We start from the raw sequence: 21,373 nt of genomic DNA on the forward strand, positions 1-21,373 counted from the left end.
GCGAAGCTACAACGGCTGCTTGAACGATTGAGATTTGATAAGAATTTAGCGATTCCGATTCCATCACGATATCGCTTATCGGTCCAATATGTTATTGATTCTAGTTGAGTCATTTATTTATTTTTACTTTGGACGGAAGATGGCACGTAAGATAGACCAAAAAGCTTAACTCATTCACTGCCATTGACGGCTATAGACATCAAAAATCCATTTTAACTATTTCTATCAGTTTAATATTATTTTTCCACTTTTGTTAACAAGAGTCTGAAAACCTAGATTTTTTTCATTGTACATTTAGAACAGATATAAAATTTGTGATTAATCATGCATTAACTAGTGATTCGATTAATTACAATTAAAACTTTTAATTGCTTGACGCCCCTAATTTTTAATAATCTTTTTTTTTTTTAATGAAGGGCTACAGAAATCAGTCACAGTTGATATGCTGGAATCAGAGTATTTGGACAGTTATACATTTAAAAGAATGGCTCCAAATGATTACTTGATTATTATTATTTATATATATATATATATATATATATATATATATATATATATATATATATATAAAGATTATTAAAAAAATTAGGGGTGTCAGGCGATTAAAATGACTTCGCTAGTTAACTCACAATTAATCACAAATTTTATGTCTGTTCTAAATGTATAATAAAAAAAAAATTCTAGGTTTTCATACTCTTGTTAAAAGTGGAAAAAAAAGTTAAACTAATAGAAATAGTTCAAATGGATTTTTGACATCTACAATGGCAATGAATGAGTTAAAGTGGAAGTCAACCTTAAATAATTCTTGACAATAATATGTTATATGTGACCTCACTAGTCTAAACATGACATTCTGATTAATATTACATTTGTGGAATATGAGTTATGAAGCAAAATCCAGCAGTTATTATCCATCTTAGGGGGCGGCCATTTTGCCACTTGCTGTCAACTGAAGATGACATCACAGTTGCTCAGGGCTCAGGTAATGACCAATAACACCTCACCTGTTTTCTGAAGCTGAATCCATCTCAGGGAGCGGCCATTTTGCCACTAGCTGTCGACTGAAGATGACATCACAGTTACTCAGGGCTCAGGAAATGACCAATCACAGCTCACCTGTTTTCTAAAGATGCGCTGTGATTGGTTGTTACCTGAGACCTGGGCAACATTGATGTCATCTTCTGTCGACAGCAAGTGGCAAAATGGCCGCCCCCTTAGATGGATAAAAACGGCTGGATTTTGCCACTTAACTCATGTTCCACTAATGCAATATTAACCAGAACGCCATATTTAGACTAATGGGGCTGCCTAGAACATATTATTGTAAAAAAAAAAAAAAAAAAGGGTTGACTTCCCCTTTAATGTAGTTTTTGTGTACCTTCCGAAAATTATTAGAGTAATTTTGTTTTTTAAGACCAACTGATACAAATTTTTAAACACAGAGACTGAGAACAGTCAAAAGAGAGTTTTGAACTTCCTTGTCAGGCTCTCTTTTACTCCACCAGGAATAAAGAAGGTATGAAGTTCATACGTACACAAGTGCAAGATCTAGCGCGACTTCTCTGATGAACAGATTTGTAATATGCACGACTACCCCCTACAGCTCTAACCGGAACTTTGATTCGAGCACAAGTGCCGATTTGTTTTGGGCAGGGGTTTGCCAGAAGGAATGTACTAATCTGGTGTTATTGTTCAGCCTTTCAAGCACAGAAAATATGATCTCTTCTCCAAGTTCTAGTCAGTGCTCGGGCAGTGGCATTTTGGACCATCTGGAGAGTCTTAGTAATCCAGCATTGAGTACACACAAGCGTGGACTCATGTGCAGAACGACTTGTAAAATATGTAATATAATACCCGTTACAAAGTCCTGCTATCAACGGCTGTTTTTTTTTTTTTTTCAGAATCGACCAATTTGGTGTTGTTCCGATTGGCAGGCAATTTTAAACTTAACTCTTTGACTACCAGACGTTTTCAGAAACGGGATGACGCCAGTGCCAGCCCATTTAAGCATTTTGACTGATCTTTCAAGGTCCACAGAAAATGTTGTGTTTGGACTATGGAAACACACATACTACCAAATGAAAGATTGAACTCTCATCTTTCATCAGAAAAAAAGTTTGTTTCTACCTTATTCCGTTTTTCAGTAATCAACAATAGAAAATGGTTAGTTTCACCCAAATGTTTTGAAACAAAAAACGGAGAAAACAAGCTTTTTGTGAAACGATGTTATTTCATGCACTCTAGTGAATTGTACACTTCTTTTTGTCCATGAATGATGCCACAAACACCTAAATAGTGCTTTACTTCTGTAAAACACTACCACCAACAATGAAAAAGTGTTTTTAGATTGCAAAATACGTTTATTTAACAATTTGACAAAACAATTTCGCAAACTATTTACAAATGTGTGCAACTGTGGTACTATTTACAATTATGTGGATGTTTCAAATACAGTTTTTCTTTTTGTAACACTCCCCTGCGTGCAAGGAGACGGAGCAGGAATTGCACAACAGATACGTTTCACTTCGATTGTCCGTTTCGCGTGCAGACGTTGCACTTTCTTGACGGCCTTTTTTTCCGGGGAATAGCAAGTAGCAGACTGTACACACTCCTCCGATGAATATGCATTGGACTCGGGGCACTCTTCGTCGTTCGATTGAACGTCCGCCTGAGCGTGCTCGGTTGTGCTCCGCGTTTTCCGGTGTTAGCATCGCTAGCCGGTGAGGCTTTATGACGGCGTCATAGCCGCCGCGTCAACGCTTCCAACTTCGGCGTCAACGCTTCCAACTTTGGGGTCAACCACGGAGCCACCATCATCATCATCGTTGTCATCAATGTGCTCTTTAGCACTGGTCGATGCTTTTCGTCTTTGAAAAAAAATGCTCAAGCGTGAGCTGCTTGCAACCGGTCGCCATTTTCGCTTCCCATCCCCAGCCACTGTCCCCTCTAGCTCCGCCTCACGTCTTCTACTGACGCCTACCCAATCTTGTCAAAAGAGAGTCATCGCTGCCATCTAGGGGCCAAAAATAGTCATTAGGCTAACTAGATCTGCTTGAAACTTTCACCACTGCTGGCCAAGGCTTTCCTCCACCCGTCCCCCCTCCCCCCCCAAAAAAAATTGGAGAACGCCTTTTAACGTCCTTGGAGGCCCTCCGTAGGTTTTTACTAAACGTCATTTAACGTTTTTGGCAGTAAAAGAGTTAAACAACAGGATTTCATTTTCTCATCTGTTCCATGAATTATGGTAACACTACCAAGTTGAGTTGGCTCCTCTCTTTGGAGACGCTTCCCTTCATTATTCAAAACATCAACAACATCCGGAAAAGCAAATATACAAAAATATTGACTGGAAGAAAGTTTAGCAGCTGAAAAGCCAGATATGTCCTACAGGAGTTGTAGCATCCACTTAATATATTAAAAAAAAAAAGAAAAAAAAAAGCAAACCCCAAGCCCAGCGAGGGAGGGGAAAAGTTTTATTTTAGATGATTAATTCCACAGTTACTGACTCACCGGATGCTCTTTTGTTGGTTATCATTTGAGCTGCTGCAGTGAATCATCAACACACAATATGTAACTATGGATTCTCGGCTTCACAAATACACCTTTATTGTGAGTGGACCGGGCCCCCAAGTTCATTTATTCGGACTATGTATACACAGCTGGACTCCGGCTTGGCTCAACTCATCAGTCAGATAAATCTCCCACAAGTCCATTAGTCCGGCGTGGAGGCCCCACAAACAATCCCACCCCTGTGTTATTCAAAACTCACACACAGAACCCCCCCACCACCTCAATTTAAAATTCCAATAATGCACCCACCATTCTCTTAAAAACATCCCGCTTCCTCCCCGACATCCACACATTCCCCCGGCCAAGAACCCCCACCCCATCCACCTTTCCCTGTTAAAGCCATACTCCTCTTCGTTCCCACAGGAAGCAAGAGAGGAAGGCCGGGAGAGGGAGTGGGCGGCCAGCACGCTCCTGCTAACTCACTCCTCAACACCCCCCTCCAAAAATAAAAATAAAAAATCCCTCAAACTGTCGCAGAGGCATGAGCAGAGGAGGAAAAACAACAACCACAGACAAAAACGCGACTCGTACGATTCACACACACACACACACATGATTCCGGCAGCTGTGATTTGGGAATCCCCTGTAGGTTTGCTTCAAGCATTCCTGGTCCGAGGCCCAGGTTGGAGCACATCAACGCAACAGGAGGGACAGATAACTCCTTGCTCCAGCTAAACAAAAAAGAGATAATCAGCCTTTTCGACTGAAGAGGCTTTCTTATTTTTAGAGCCGGCGCTGACAGGCTCATTTCTGCCGACAGCTCCGTCGGTTCTTTTGCGACTCATCCTCGTCGCAAGAGGCCCCATAAAAGGAATATTCCACAAAAAGCCCCCGGGATGGTTGGAGAGAGCGAGCTTTACTCAGCCCTTACTCACCATCTCAACCTCTGCTTTACACATCAGCAGGCCGTTAAATCCACTGGCGAGTCGATGCTTCTGAGAGAACGGCTCAGACCATCCTTTTTTTTTTTTAAGGATAGTTTTTGTTCTCACCGAGAGTGTGACCAATTTCATTTGCACGAGCAAGCAAAGAAGAGAGTTTTTAGCAAGCGCCCTCGTCATGACACATCAAGCTGATATGTTTGTAATGCAGCAGCGTGCCACTGCCAAGACTCAGGGGCCCCCTCGGAGTTAAAATCGACTAAGTATTTTCCACCAGAGCCGTGTGAAGAAGAGCGATGGAGGATGGACAATCAGTGCCGGGTGTTGAAAAAGTAAAATGATTAGAGTCATTATTGAACTCTTCCGCTAGTTCTAGTCAGTACTCGGGCAGCAACATGTTAAAACAGCTGAGGATTTAGAAAAGCAACGCAATTATAGTTATTTTGTAGTGAGAAATAAGATGGACTGTGAAAACATAAAAATGCATTATCACTAGGGGTGGAAATCTTTGAATGTCTCACGATTCGATTCGATTCCGATTTGTGGGTGTGCGATTCGATTCAGAATAAATTTCCTATTAAGAATGATTTTTGATTTAAAATGATTTGATTGACAATGATTTTTGATTCAATTTATAGATGTTCAAGGAATCGTAATGATCTACTCCAGTCTGACTCGCTAATGCTATTTAGTGCGCTACTCAGGGCATTTTTATCACTCAAAAGAACGGCTCCACGCTGCAAAAAACTTGTATTGGAATAATTTGATCGTGACTTTTTCCTTCTACTCTCTAATGTGGCTACAACTTAACAGTGTATCAGACCGCATGAAACCACACTGCCCCTAAGTGGCCAAATCGGGTACAACGTAAGCAGCGCTCCAAATAAAGGCACACACAAACAAAGGGAAGACAGTATAAAATAATTTTAACAAAATCGGTTTTAGGACATTTAAAATCGATTCTGAATCGTACTAAATCGATTTTTTGGCACACCCCTAATTCACCTCATCGTATTATTACACACGGAAGAAATTGAAAGATGAGTCGTATGAAACTCAGACGTCGGTCACGTAAGGTGAGGAATTTTATGACCCAAACGCAGACAAGACACGAGAGATGGGAAACAGATTCTTAAGATAGAAAAATACAAAATACCAACAGAGGGAAGGGCTGGATTCAGATGGCCTGAAAAAAAGCACTTCAGAGAAACCTTGACGAAGAACCTTAGACTGGATGCAGTGAAAAATCAATTGAGTTAGCAGGGCTGGATGCCTGAAAGCAACCTCAAGCATGGAAGAACAGCTTGCATGGAAGAGAAGAGATAGGAAACTTCGACATGTTGAGAGAAACCTCCATTAAATGACCTTGATTAACTGACAGAAGTATCATTCAATAACTTTTGCTTAGGCAATGCACAATTCTATATGAGCAAAAAAAAAAAACAAACTGCGTAGCATTAGCAACTGGCCACATTATCATCATAAGGGACATAGAAACTGCATAAGGCTAGACAAACTAAGAGTGGCCACTGTCAATACATCATTATCGTCAGAGGGGACATAGTAACTGCATAAGACTAGAGGACCTAAGGGTGGTTAATAGATCATCATCATAAGGGACATAGTAACGGCATAAGCAACTGACAACCTCAACATCATAACACATGGTCATCTCAGTAAAGCAAATTCCCTCCTTCCTGCTGCCTTACTGCGATCTCATTAGCTGGCATTTCAGTCATCATAGATACATTCGTCAAAAAGTGTCATTTGGAAGAGCATATGCGGAAAATGTTAATGCGCTTCACGCAATATAATATTACATAAAAAGCCATTAATATGGTAGTATAATATATCACGTCTTTGGTAGCAACTTGCCCAACATACTGCAGGCAATGCATGCCTCAGCTTCTTTCACCAATTGTTATGAGAGGCGTGGGTGTTATCCTCCCCCGACGCGCCAAAACAAAAGCACATCACGCTTGACAAAACCCACCAAAACAACACGGGAGCTCGTTTAAGATGACTGAGAAGGGTGGTTGTTTCAAGGCCGCCCACTCATGCAGGAACACACAGAGGGACATTTACTCTACTGCCAGACATGCCAGACATGCCAGACAAGATGTTTGTTTTTCCCTTATCGATGATGAGTTAAAGTGGCTAAGCAAGAAAACACCCATTACAAACATTAAAACCTATTTAATGTTATATTCACTGCCTGGTCTGTATTAGGCCAATAAATAATAATATCACACTGTCCGCACAACACTTCTCAACAGAGATTTATTACTCTTTTTATTTTTAAACTTAAGCAGGTACTACAAGGTACTAGAAATAGTACCTCGTGAGAGTAAACTTCTGCTAGCTACACATGCTATCATTAGCTTACCCTGCTGCTTTGACTTACCGTAGCTCAGTTTATCATATGCCGCAGACAGCACTGTATTTTGTTGCAATAGTCTGTTCTCTTGCTGCCCTTAGCCTTCTCTCAGATAAAATTTGACTTTAACAGCTACATCTCGACTAGGACACGCTAGGTGTCCTTCATAGGGTAAAACAACAATGCACTTATGAAACAGATTAGCCTTGACAGCATAACCGCACTAAGCAAAACACCCAATCCACTATAGATAACGTTGCAGTTGCTGGTTTTAGCCTCAACCTTGCTTTACTGTTTAACATCCACAATATCACTGTTTCTCTACAAAGGTATTTTGGTAATGGTTGTTTAACTTCTCCTGTGGTTGGCATCCTGTTCATGGTTACATTGGCGCCACCCTGTTTGCTTTCTCCGGTGACCCATCAACTACATAAGCCCTCATTGGTAAGCAAACAAAATGTTACGTAGCCACTAGGGTGACCAGATTTTCAAAATTAAAAACTGGCACACTACAATTTCACTGAAAATCAAATGCAGGCTACAATAAATTCTCACCAGAAACTTTTTTTAAACAAATTTAATCGCTAGTCAATTTAGTTTTGTTATTACTTAAGCAAATGCTAATGCTATCTTGGTTGGCAGTTTAACAGCCAAAAATAGGTCAACGCACTTGACCATTATCCAACCTTTTTCGCTCGGTCCCGGCAGCTATTGGAAGCTGGCTGTGTCGTTTACCTCGCGGCGGTCCTGCATTGTAACATTGGAAATATGCCGCCAGAAAAGCTCAGCTTGTGTCAGGTCTGACTGGCAACCACATCTTTAGGCCAACAAGACTGCATTTCCCATGATTCTTAGATCTACTTCCGGGAAGTTGAAAACACTCCTGCTAGCGGTTTAAAAGTTAAATTCTTTAATCGGTTTATCGTATGACTATGAATCGCTGTGTAACTCAGTGGTCCCGAACCACCGGGCCGCGGACCTCTACCGGGCCGTGGACACCTTTGGACCGCACAGTTGAAAGAATAAAAAAAACTTACTGTACTTCCGGTTAATTGATTAGCCGAGGCTTAAAAATATTTTATTTTGAAAAGTGACCAAATTCTCTCTGTTTATGATGGACTCTTGACACATGTCAAGATGCTAATTATCTCAGTCGCGTTTTGTTACCCTTGTTATGGTAGTGGACTTGCGTTTGTTGTCTAAGCCTTTTATTAATCAGCCGACGAACAGCCAAGCACCCATTGGGTTGCCGGTCCGCCAAAGTTGTGGACATATATGAACCGGTCTGTGGCGAAAAAAAGGTTGGGGTCCACTGGTGTAACTGACATGCACATGGCGCAAACAATTGAGTTTCTGACTGACTTAATTGAGTGCAATCTTCAGTGTCATCATGCCCATAAAAAACAAACATACAATTAGCATCTGCCAAATCGTGCAAAAATCGTATCAAAAGATAAATAAACTCTAATTTAGTGGATTGTCGGCATGTATACTGCCCCAATAACCCAATTACTTTCTTTGATCTCGTGGAAATTGTCTGGCAGCCCGATTACCGAGCTTAAGCTCATCACTTCACAAGGGGATTGATAGATATTTTTTTAAACATCTAATCAGCTCACTGGGGGCTTGTTGATGGAATGGATATACTCCAGGTCAAGAGGCCTAATCCTTCCCGCCTGGCACCGCTCCAGTTACGCACTTCAGGGTATTTGCACTGCGGGGCGAGCAGTCTTGCGTCAAGCGTTTAACGGAAAGTGGGTTGTTGTGGACATTAAAGGACGCAGAGTAGCGACATTGCTAATTCGTCAGAGTTTGTTAAGAGTCAAGCAGCTGTAAGACAAATGGAGCCCATGTGCATATTATGTCATGTTAGCTCAACCTATTTTAATGGAGCGAAACACTGCAAGGGCTCTTTTTTTCCCCCCTGCAGGTCCTTGGATTTAATCACGAAAGCATGTGGCAACAGAGATGTTGCACCACCAGGAAATTAATTTTGAGTGCAATGAAGCATTACTGTTTTAGCCTACAAGGTAATTAGAAAGCTACAACATTGTGTCTTTAGATCACAATACATTTTAACACTGTGCGAGTTTATGAATCTCGACGAACATTAAGTGACATTTTCCATCAGCTCGTTTTAAAACAGCACAATAGCAGGAATGAAAAAAACATTTTACAGTGCTGATGAAACACCCAGGAGGTGATGTCGAGCTCGTAATGTGCCGGAACCACCGCGAGAGACGGGATGACATCTTGTTTTCTTCCCCCGCAACACCCAGTCAAATTATACCCGCCGGCAGCCCCTATCATTGTAATTCACAGCTCAAGAAATTATACTTTACAAGTGCAAGACAAGATAATTTGTTGGTGTATTTTTGTATCAGGTCGGAGACAAAGCTTTAGGCGTACACAGAGCATCTCAATTAAGTATTTTCCAAAGCCCTTACAAGAACACAGGGAGTTATTGTCTTGCTGTGATGGCTGACTTTGTTTTTAAGATCAACTAACCATAATCTAACCACCACAGATAACCTGATTATTATTGCTGACCACATCCCACATTTTATCATCAAGTTTATGGTCCCCTTATCAATGTGGCAATGACCTCAGCACCCTTGGGTCTCCGACCAGAACCTGCTGGAAGGATTATACAGCTCCTTTTGCCTCAGCTAGAATGGGCCGGATGGCATTCACAGACATCAAACCGCAACTCCAAAGACCGCATTTTGGCATGTGGTGCAATAAAAAGCATGAAGTCACTCGCCACAACAGCATGATGCTATCATGTTAACAAGGCTTTCACCACCTGGCTGAGTCGTTCTATACGCCAGAACTGGACAGCGATCCCATCTACGGCACCTGCTAATGCATGTAAACTGCACTGCTGGATGCTGGTCAACCACTGAGTTGTTAGTTTCCCCTTTGGGATGAATGGAAATAACATGTTCCAGGGCCAAACTGTCACGCTTTTTTAACCTTCATTAACTTTACAAGAGACAATGATTTAAATCTGAACTGCCATACAAATGTCAAATAGCAAATTTACCACCGTTAATATTAAGACTTCAAAACAATAATAAAGCACCTGATTGAGGACAAAATTTAACATTCTTGTCAAGCCAAGTGAAAAATTGTAAAGCATTTTAACTTTGATCACATGACGGTACATTTTATTTAAACCATTTTGGAACAGTTGGAATAAGTCACCAAAAAAAAAGCAAAAGATCCAATCCAAGATCTACCCTGTATCTTCGTCATCATTGCTTAAAACGACCTAAGTGACTATTCACAGCTTTCCATGCATGACTGTTGGATGAAGCTCTAAAAAAAAAAAGGCCTTTGGTAGCATGAAAGCCATTGACTCAACTAAGATGCCTTTCTTTCCCTTCAGTGTTGACACAGGGTTCTAAAGTCATGTCTACATGGCAAGTTAAGGTCACGCAGAAGACAGATAAGTCTGTGTCAAAAAAAGCGACAAAGCCCTGAATAAACCTTTTGTCTGTGTCTCTGGGGCAGGGGGGGGCACTCTGCAGGGACGCATTTCGTCTGCATACTGGAGGACATTTTTGCCTACTGACAACACCTCATTATCAAAAGTACAGAATGGAAGCCAACCCAAACAAAAAAACAAAAAAAGCGTAAGTTGAGAATCAACGCTTTGATTCTACGTATTGTCAATGCCAAACCTTCTCAAAAGAAGTGACAGGAGGTCGAGGAAATAAGAAACAGCAGCACACGTCTGTATTTTTATTTCACTAATTAGAAACTCTGTGAATATACATCCTTGAATGCGACATATTATGCATTTGCTTCTCAATTTAAAGCATTTCCCAGGTGTCTTAATAACATGTCTGTGACATTATTTTGTGAAAATACCTCACGGGTCAAGAACTGCAGAAGATTTTACACACCACCTTCCAGCTCACTACTGCTGGGCAAATGGCAAGTCCAGAAAATATGTAGCCATAGGATCAGTTGGACTTGCCTATAATTTCAAGAGAACTGAAAACAAATACTTCTTGACTGATATCCCAACACACCCGTGTAATGTACAATGTAATGCAAGAACAAAACAAGTTGCGTTGGGGAGGGCGGTGAGACAGGACAGTTTTTCAAAGGCAGTCTAGCGGTTTAAACCAAGACAGGCCCAATCAGGCAAGGCATAATTAAGTATTTGAGATGACACTTTCATGTTAGCACATGATGAAATACTGCCTGCCATGTCGAGTCAAGTCAGGCTGAATCTGTCAATATTTACATACAAGACGGTGTAAAAATGTCATTTAAAGCGATATAGAGATGGCGAGCGGCACGAGCTAGCGAGAGACAGCGAGTGGCACGAGCTAGCGTTTAACAGCTAGTGGGCATGGCACGAGCTAGCAAGAGTACAGGAGATGGTAAACGGCACAAGCTAGCGATTAGCCTGGTGGAGGGGCAAAGAAAGCCTAGCGGGCCGCCGGGCTAATAAAACACTGGGGGAAAGCCTGCAAAGGTTTTGTTAAAATGATAGAGAGACGAGGCGGCACGAGCTAGCAAGAGATGGCGAGCGACACAAACTAGCAAGAGACGGCAGGCGGCACGAGTTAGCGAGAAACGGCGAGCAGCTGGAGCAAGCCAGAGACTGCGAGCTGCATGAGCTAGCGAGAGACGGTGAGTGGACACGGCACGAGCTAGCGAGAGTCCGGGAGATGGCGAGCGGCATGAGCTAGCGAGAGACAGCGAGCGGCACGAGCTAGCGTCTAACAGCTAGTGGACACGGCACGAGCTAGCAAGAGTACAGGAGATGGTAAACGGCACAAGCTAGCGATTAGCCTGATGGAGGGGCAAAGAAAGCCTAGCGGGCCGCCGGGCTAGTAAAACACTGGGGGAAAGCCTGCAAAGTTTTAGTTAAAATGATAGAGAGACAAGGAGCGGCACAAGCTAGCGAGAGATGGCGAGGGACACAAACTAGCAAGAGACGGCAAGCGGCACGAGTTAGTGAGAAACGGCGAGCAGCTGGAGCAAGCCAGAGACGATGAATGGATACGGCACGAGCTAGCGAGAGTCCGGGAGATGGTGAACGGCACGAGCTAGCGAGTAATTAGGCTGGTGGAAGGAAAGCCTAGATGGCCGCCAGGCTAATAAAACACTGAGGGAAAGCCTGCAAAGGTTTTGTTCAAATGATACTGAACTCAAGTAATTCGAACTTTAATAATAATAACACAAAGAAACTGCAAGAAGTAAAGTCAGCATAGAGCAGAGCCAAGGTGTTTGAAACGCCATCAGGATGAAGATTCAAGTTGTGTTTTCCATCCAGGCACACAGTTGATAAATGTGGGAATTCATGTGGACACTTTTGGATAAGTTAACAATACAAAGTGTGAGTCAGACCGTTGCGTTTACAAGCCTGTGGGCCACACAGGAAGAAGTGAGATGTTTCAGAGATCAGTTACTCTAGCTAGAAAAAGCTTTGGAGATGTTTGGTGAGCCATTGTTCTCCTCGCTGTAGGAGATTCCTCTTCAGGGCCAGAAGCAGTAGAGAAGAGATACGACCACATATTGCCCGCATGAGGAAATGGTCACACAAACAGTGGACCACAAATAGCCATTGTGGACTTCCAATTCTTGCCTCAACTTAAAGGGCTGAGCTTCAATTTGATGTTGAGCGAGCCCACCTAGCAATTTTACACTTTCTGAGTCGGCATCATAGAACAGCACCCTAAAGTTTAGGTCAAACCCCTTCAAATCCAACGAAACAATTCAATGTAACTCAATTCGAACCAAGCCTCAGGATGTATTGTGAGAGGCAAACAACAGTAGTCTGCTTTTCTTCAGTGCCACACAACACCTGATGAGATCGGAAGATAGCCAGCTTTTTTCCCCACTTTGAACCCCTTTCTTTCCACTGGGACCAATGCTGGGAATCATGCAAAGGCCATAAAACAGTAGCTTTGTTACTACTCTGTACAAACAACGGACAACCAATCTGTTCAATGAGTAACCACGACTTATTCCACGTATACACAAACTAAAGAGTGTCTGTGTTTTTGTGATGTGTTTGCACTGCACGGCAGATATGCTCAACTGTAACAGAGTGGAAGTGCTTTATCTATGCAAATGACACATCGCTATCTACTAACTGGATTTCCGCAAATAGTGGCTGTCCCCAAAATAGCCCCAAGTGGCCCAATTGATCAAGCCAAATAAACGGTTCCCGGAAACATGAGGCACACACACAAGTCTACACATCCAGATCTTATTTAACAATATCAGTCAGGAGAAAGGTACAAATAATTTCCAGGGCATTACAGCAAATCTACCACGAAACACAGTCATGACAGTCAGAAAATATGACACAACTATTACATTACCAAGAACTGGACACAACATTGATGGTGGCAGCATCATGTTTTTGGGGCTGTTCTTCTAAGGCTGCAACTGGGGCCTTAAAATTTATATACTGTTCCATAAAAACTGTCTAGAATATGTGGACTTTATTTGGGGTAAATAAAGTATTTTATGTATGTCAATTAGTTTGTTTGTTTTTTTACAATATCGTGAGTTTAAAGTATTGTGAGCTTTATTGTTTATATCACCACCCCACAATATTGTGATAATTATCGTATCGTGGGGTTCATATCATATCTCGATATTTGGAGATCATTACATCTCTTCTGCTTTCATGAAGGACAACAGAACTCAGAATAATTTATTTTGAAATCAGAAGGTTTGTACAATTTCATGGTGAACATCACTTGACAAAATAGTTGCCGATTAATCTGATAATCGCTTAGTTGTCGATTAATTGATTCATTTTGACACCTCTAGAGGCTCTTTAAATGGTGGCAGGTGTGTGCTGAGTCCCATACAACATGAGTTATTCATTCCACCCAGTCTTTGTACCAGCTGTTTCATTTCATTTTATTTAAAAAGCCACTTTCACTGAGCTATTTTCAAAAATGGTTCTAAAAATATTGTCCACAAGCAGATGAAAAGTTTCACGTTCCTTTTGATGATATACAGTACATCTGTAGGTTGGCTGCAGTAAACAGGTTTCAGATATGCTACAAAAAATGTTTTATCCAAAATCTTCTAAGGACAGAGGCGCTATTGTCCCAGAGTGACACCGGAATCCTTCACCTCAACTAGAGCCTCTTTAACGTTTCTGACACGACAGTGTTTTTGAAGCTGAGAGGGGGTGGCAGTGAGAAATGATCATCCAACTCCCATTGGCCCAAAGCACAAAGCCACATTTTCAAGGTCTGTAGCATATGAGCGTCTGGCAAGTTCATCAGGAGAAGCGGCAGTGGCGCAAAGCAGACGGCAGCTTCTCCGATTACACGGGATCGCAACCCTTATTTCACTGCGGACATCCATCTTTTCCCAGAGAGATGGCTTTAATGAAAAGCAAAGATCTGTTTTTTCATCGTGAAGAGATTTGTGTCTCTGAAGTGAGCTGGCTGCAGGGTGAACTTCAGTCATGAAAAATTTGCGCTCAAAATCTAGCGGGATGGCGCTGAACCTGACCTTTTCATCTTCTATCTTCAAATGCCATTGACTTTGCCGCCATCGACTTTGCTGCCATGCTCCGCCCACACGCAAGGACGAAAAAATACAATTCTTAGCCATTTCACGTAGCCCGTCTAGTCTTGTATAATATACTACTACTTATACTTATTAAGTAGTTTGAATATGACAAAATTGGACAAAATCTGTAGGATACGTTTGTGGTTAAAGCAGGGGTCAGGCAACATGTGGCTCTGGAGCCACATGTGGCTCTTTAGTCCCTCTCCAGTGGCTCCCTGTGGTTCACAAAAAAAAAAAAGTTGTAGTATAATTAATATTTTTTTCCATCCATCCATCCATCCATTTACTACCGCTTATCCGGGGTCGGGTCGCGGGGGCAGCAGCTTTAGGAGGTAAGTTGAGCCTTTCCTCTCCCCAGCCACTTCAACCAGCTCCTCCGGCAGGATCCCAAGGTGTTCCCAGGCCAGCCGAGAGACATAGTCTCTCCAGCGTGTCCTGGGTCGTCCCCGGGGGCCTCCCGCCGGTGGGACATGCCCAGAACACCTCACTAGGGAGGCATCCAGGAGGTATCAAAACCAGATGCCCGAGCCACCTCAACTGGCTCCTCTCAACGTGGGAGAGCCCGGACACCCTGCGGAGGAAACTCATTTCGGCCGCTTGTATCCAGGATCTTGTTCTTTCGGTCACGACCCACAACTTGTGAGCATAGGTGAGGGTACGAACGTAGATCGACCGGTAAATCGAGAGCTTCGCCTTTTGGCTCAGCTCCTTCTTCACCACAACGGGCCGGTACAGATTCCGCATCACTGCAGACGTTGCACCGATCCGCCTGTCGATCTCCCGCTCCATCTTGCTCCCCAAGATACTCCTCCACTTGGGGCAGGATCTCATCCCCGACCCAGAGAGGACACGGCCTTTTCCGACTTTTCCGATTTTTTGGGGGAGATATTTATTTTTAGATTTCAGATAAAATTTTCTTTCAATAAATTAACGATCAAATAAAAAATTAATAATTAAATATTTTTTTAAAAGTCAGAGTAAGAGTTTTTAAATTGTCAGAAAAAAGACACAAAAGGTAGATGAAAAAGTTTTAAAAAATTGCCTTAAAATGTCCAAAAAGGAAGAGGAAAAGCAGAAAATTACCATAAAATGTCCATGAAATTGTCAAAAATGTCAGAGAATTGATTAAAAAAGGCAGAAAAGAAAACATTCAAAAAGTAACCAAAAAATGTCCAAAACAAAAGAAGGCAGAATATTACCATAAAATGTCTTTGGAATTGAAAAAAAAAAGCTGAATATTTATTTAAAAGAAAAAAAGGCAGAAAAGAAAACATTCAAAAAGTAACCATAAAATGTCCAAAACAAAAAAAGAAAGGCAGAATATTACCATAAAATGTCTTTGGAATTGCAAAAAAAATAAAAAATAAAAAAAGCTGAACATTTATTTAAAAGAAAAAAGGCAGAAAAGAAAGCATTTAAAAAGTAACTATAAAAAGTCAAAGACATTTAAAAAAAAATTAAAATAAATAAAAATAGCCATAAAATATCCTTGATACCATTCTTGACTATGATTCCAAAAGGTAGATGAATCGAAGCCTCCCACCTATTAGTCACCTCCCATCTACAATTGAGTAAAGAATTGCCGGCCCAGCACTTTCATTTACAATAATACAGTAATCCAAAAAACATATCGATCAAATGAGCTTGTTCCCCTTTGCTAAAGCTGACCGGGGAGCCTCACTTTTAGGGATTTAAGGATTTAGCCACCAACACGGCCCTCAGATTAGTTTCATTTTTGACAGATTATCCCGTCAAGCGCTCGGTCAGACTCTCAGCAGGTTCACCTCGCGCCTGCACTTTTGAGAGACCATAAAAAGAAGAGTTTCTGTAGTCGTGACTGCTTACCCTTGCATGTCATCTGGGGAAATAACCGCCGCAGTTATAACCAGCGGTGAAGCTGCGGGTCACTGACAGGCTTACCGCAAATGATGGCGGTTCGTATAAATGATCGTGCATTCATCAGAAGAGGTTGATGGGGTTCGAGAATATGGTTCTCCAGTTCACACCAAACTTATGGACTATGCTTTGGAGACAAAAAGGCCGTTCTTAAACGGTTAGCTTGATTCTAGTAGAGCAGGTATGGACATTAAAGAGTTAACTGCCATTTCAACAAGGGGTAAACAATTTTGAAAATGAATCTTCTTTTTTTCTTAATATTGCTGATTGAGATTTCAAACATCCCGCTCTGCTGTTCATACGAGTGGGAACGCATACATGACAAGAAGCTGAGAAGGTACAAGGACATTGCCCTCGACGTTTTCCCACACCAAACTCATGCAAGTAAGCCTTTCCCGAGCATGCTTTACACACCGGGAAGAAGAAAAAGGCCTTTTCCCGAACTGTTCCCACAAAGTCTTCGTTCTGCATCAGCAGTAGGTGCAATTTGGATGCCAAAAATGTTTCAGTTTGACATCTTGTTGCAATAACGCCTTTGGGGGAAACCTTGACAAAGCACATTAAAACATCTGCTCGGTGCTAAAAATTGACCGCAAGCAGAAACTAGCGTCTCTTTGCAAATGGAAATTAGGCCCGATTGTGCTTCTCTGTCTCTCTCAAATACTGCTGCCCTTTTTGTTTAGAAGTGCGGATATATTTAGGAGCGCTGTCCTTACTGGCTAGCAAGCACATTGCATTTGTGCAGCACATTGTGCACATAAGGAGGGAAGAACAAGCACTGGATGATTCATACTAATAGGAACTTGTCATTAGGAAGTACGGTAACACTCCTGGTCACTTTCTCTACTGACATCTGGCCTTTAGAGGCCGCTGAGTCACGCAATGAACATAAATCTCTATTTGAAAAAAAGAAAAAAAAAGACCTGATATTATTCCAACTGGTGACTGTAATGATTCACAGAAGAGTCATGTTATAGTCACAGGTCAACACAAGGTACATAGGGAATAAATAATATGACCACAAATATACATTATAATTTTCAAAATTCTGAGAATTCCACTATATTATGTTTTTTTTTTTTTTAAAGTCACATTTTCTACTGGATGACAGAGTGCACTGCAGTAGATCAACTTGGGCCAATGGACAATTTTATTATCACGATTAGTGAAACTGGTTTTAGTGAAGAGATGATTTGCATTATTATGGGCTTTGAGGTTACATCCACATTCATATAAACAATAAAACTGTGAATTGACCAGCACACAAAGGCAACTTACAGAATACAAAAAGGATGTATAAACTGCATTAGTTAAAGCCCAGGTACATTACAAATGTATTGTTTTGCATTGCTTTGAGAAAATAAAATGATGTAACTTGCAATACTTACAATGACTTCCTTTTAGGCGTGAAATGAGTCTCCAAGTATTTCGAGTACCCGGGTTCCGTACCAAATAATAGGGGTGGGAATCTTTGAATGTCTCACGATTCGATTCCGATTTTTGGGTGTGCGATTTGATTCAGAATCGATTTTCCATCAGAAGCGATTTTTGATTCAAAATGATTTAATTGACAATGATTTTTGCTTCAATTTATAATTGTTGAAGGAATCGTAATGATCTACTCCAGTCTGACCCGCTAATACTAATTAGTGCTCTACTCGCGGCACTTTTATCGCCCAAAAGAACGGCTCCACGCTGAAAAAAAAAAACTTTTATTGGAATAACTTGACCGTGACTTTTTCCTTCTACTCTCTAATGTGGCTACAACTTAACAGTGTATCAGACCGCGCAGAACCAAACTGCCCCCAAGTGGCCAAATCGGGTACAACATGAACAGCGCTCCCAATAAAGACAAACACAAACAAAAGGAAGACAGTATAAAATAATTTAAATAAAATCGATTTGGGGGCATTTAAAATTGATTTTAAATCGTACTAAATGAGAATCGCGATTCTTATGAGAATCGATTTTTTTGGCACACACCTACCAAATAATTGATGGAGATCAATGCCTTGTAATAGTTTTATTTTGAAGTTTTTCCGGCAGCATGTCGCAGTATAACTGCTGACTTGTCTCATCTTCCAGACTGTTGCCACCGACGTCATCCTGAAATAGTTCAATCGCTAATTGAACGAACGCTAAAAAAAACAACAACAACAACGTAGTTATCCTGACATTGTATTACACGGCGCCTGTTGCTAGCGCTTAGCTGCGCCTCCAGTGTTAGCTAGCCGATAAGCAAGTGCCCCATAAAGGCTGCTGAGAGTTGGATTACTTTTCAAATGCAGTTTAATGACTGCACACATTTTTATGCTGAGCTTGCCAGAGTCGCCGTTCCAACTGATCTCTTTTTAACAAACAAGGCTTACCGTACTTAAATGTGCTGTTTTAGCCGGCAAAATCGCTAGTGTGGTTCTGACGTCACGTCATCACATAGACCAAAAGCTATCCAAGTAAAAATATCTACTTTTTTTTTTTTGACGAATATTTGATTGTTTGATATAATTTTCAGCAGGATATACACATACCAAAATATTTGATACCTGCAGCCCTACTTCCTTCAAAATCAGCTTTTTGAAAAAAGTTGGCAAAAGTATTTTCTGTTCCGTATTTGATACCTACAACACTCCATCTTGATCATCTGCTTCAAGCCTTCTTTTTTGACTGTATTAAGCAGAACCATGTCTTCTGCCAGGTGGTAGTGATAGCATTTATCATCTCCATTCACCGTTACAATTATGATTGTGCAACTACCAGGCAGGCAAACAAAACATCATCACGCAAAAGAAACTGAGCAATTTTGTTCTATGTTGCAACCTCTGCTAACCTGGCCAATAATTGATTTTCAAGTTTAATAACATATTGCAAATTACAATTGCTACCACATATAATAATAATAATAACGTTTTCCTGGTATATAGCCTATGGGAATGAGTAATTGACCAACCTTCTTTGATGGACTTGTGGTTGCAAAAAAAAACCTTTCCAATAAATTAATTGCTATTTCCTTCCCTAGTAGCTTACCAACTGTAAGTGGTTAGTGCATCATCCTCAGTTTTAGTATATTAAAACACAACTTGACGCCAGGCAAACATTAAAAAGGTATCAAAAGGCACAGTTCAAAGCCAAGCCAAGGTCATCATAACGTTGGTACAGGACGGGGACAATTGTGGTAAATCCTGGCTCACTCGAAATAAACATTGCAGTCATAATAGTGCTAACGATTTTTGTGAGCTTTACTTTAGGGCCAACAAAGTGGAGAAATATACACAACAAGAAACTGTTTTGTCAGAATTTCACCTACAGGCCTGTCTAATGACCGTTTTCACATACAGTATGCTACTGCATTTCGATTCTCCATGAATTGTTTTTCTCATGGAATTCCTCATTTGTACCAATTATATGATTTTTTTAATTTAAAAAAATGCTTCTTTGCAGATGTTCAATCACAACTGCAGACAAAATTATTACATATCATTAGGTACACTTGCGCAATGTTTTATGGGCCAGGCTGGTCCCAATCCCCTGCAAATAGTGTGGGTCGACTGTACAGTAGTAAATTGGCAAATTGTTTTAATATATTGGATTGATTGGTCCATCTTGTGATTGGATTGGTGATCAATTTATTTATTTATTTTAAATCGCTAATTAGTCATCGGTTAAAAAATCCTGATAGTGTAAAGCCTATTACAGATATTTAAAAATAAAGCCTACTGACCATCTAAAATGAAGCATTTTTGTCTGTTTTTTTCATCTCAAAATTGCAGCCTTTACAATTTCAAAATTACACTAGTAAATTGCGATGTCATTTTGAATGTGACACCTCCTGCATTTGATCTTAATTGATTGTACAGGTAAACTCTAAAACAGTTGGGTCAAAAATAACCCAACTATGGGTCAAAAATGGATGGATCCTCTTCTTGGGTAAATTTGACCCAATTTTGAGTCAAGAAATGGATCTTTTAGTGTAAAACAACTCTTAAATATTGGTCCCCACCTTTACTTGGGTCAAAAATTGGGTCAAAAATTGGGTCATTTTGTACGAAACAACCCATAAAGTTGGGTCAAATTGACCCATAAAGTGGATCGGTCCATTTTTTATCCATAATTGGGTTACTTTTGACCCAACTTTTTTTTTTAAGAGTGCAGGGTAGTTATGCATGAATCTTAACTTATCTATCCTAAAAGGTGGATTAATTGTACGTGACAGAATGAGTGTGTTGCATTTTTTGCATTTGCAATCAGGCCGAGCGACACAACTAATTCCAAAGATAATCAAAACAATACACAATTGCACAATCCGCCATTGCAGTTAGAATATTACAACAACAAAAAACTATTTGCTAGGACTATACTTGGGCCAGATGTTCAACCGACGCCGGACGCCAAGAGTGACGCTTACTCAAGCTTTACCGGAACCGAGCCTCAACCTCAGCCGCCGTCTCAGTCAGCAGAGAGACTGTGAGAAACTTTTCCCCAAACGTGGACTTTCTCAGGCTGACATTTCCCAGACAGTCCTTCCCTCCTCCTCCTCCTCCCCTCCAGACCTACCTTTCTTTTCGGCCACAAGAGAGGAGCAGAGCAGCGAGGTGACTGTGAACCACTCCAGAAGTCGGCGGCGAGCCATCGTCCTTTCGCCGCCGCTGACGCCGCTACCGAGAAGGTGCCATTCCATGCTCCGAACACAAACGATGCAAAGTAGCTCCACTGTGTGTCCCACGTCCAATACAGACGTACTTTTTTCTTTCTCCCCTTTTACTTTTCTCTGGCGGTAGAGACTGTCCGACAACTTTGACAGCTCCTCCTCTAAAACACTCTCAAGCAGTTCGGGCGCCAGAGGAGGACGATTCGCGATGACGTCACAAGAGGCAGGGTCACGAGAGCCGCAGGTACGCGCGCGCACATGCGCTCTCGCAGCCTTCCCCCTCCCCTTCCCGCCTGCTGCTTGCGGGACACTTGATTGGGTACATTAAACAATCCTTTTGGCTCCAGGGACCTCTTACAGGGGTGTATTGTTTTCCGAAGACCCCCATATCTTTCTAACGCAGATATGTATAAAAGATTAGGAATTCAAACGTTGCCT

At 41.3% G+C, this 21,373-nt stretch overlaps 1 protein-coding gene across 2 annotated transcripts in view; it reads right to left on the reverse strand.

Annotated features, from left to right (window-relative positions):
* Nucleotides 1–21,143, reverse strand: part of egfra (epidermal growth factor receptor a (erythroblastic leukemia viral (v-erb-b) oncogene homolog, avian)) — a 61,218-nt gene extending 40,075 nt beyond the window's left edge. For both annotated transcript variants that reach the window (XM_077555890.1, XM_077555888.1), the window contains exon 1: nt 20,842–21,143. In XM_077555890.1, the coding sequence (XP_077412016.1) occupies nt 20,842–20,965 (124 nt within the window). In that variant the 5' untranslated portion in view covers nt 20,966–21,143. The remainder of the gene's footprint in view (nt 1–20,841) is intronic.
* Between the last annotated feature and the right edge of the window lie 230 nt (nt 21,144–21,373).

Source organism: Vanacampus margaritifer, chromosome 2, assembly GCF_051991255.1.
Source record: "Vanacampus margaritifer isolate UIUO_Vmar chromosome 2, RoL_Vmar_1.0, whole genome shotgun sequence".
Classification (NCBI taxonomy): Eukaryota; Metazoa; Chordata; class Actinopteri; order Syngnathiformes; family Syngnathidae; genus Vanacampus; species Vanacampus margaritifer.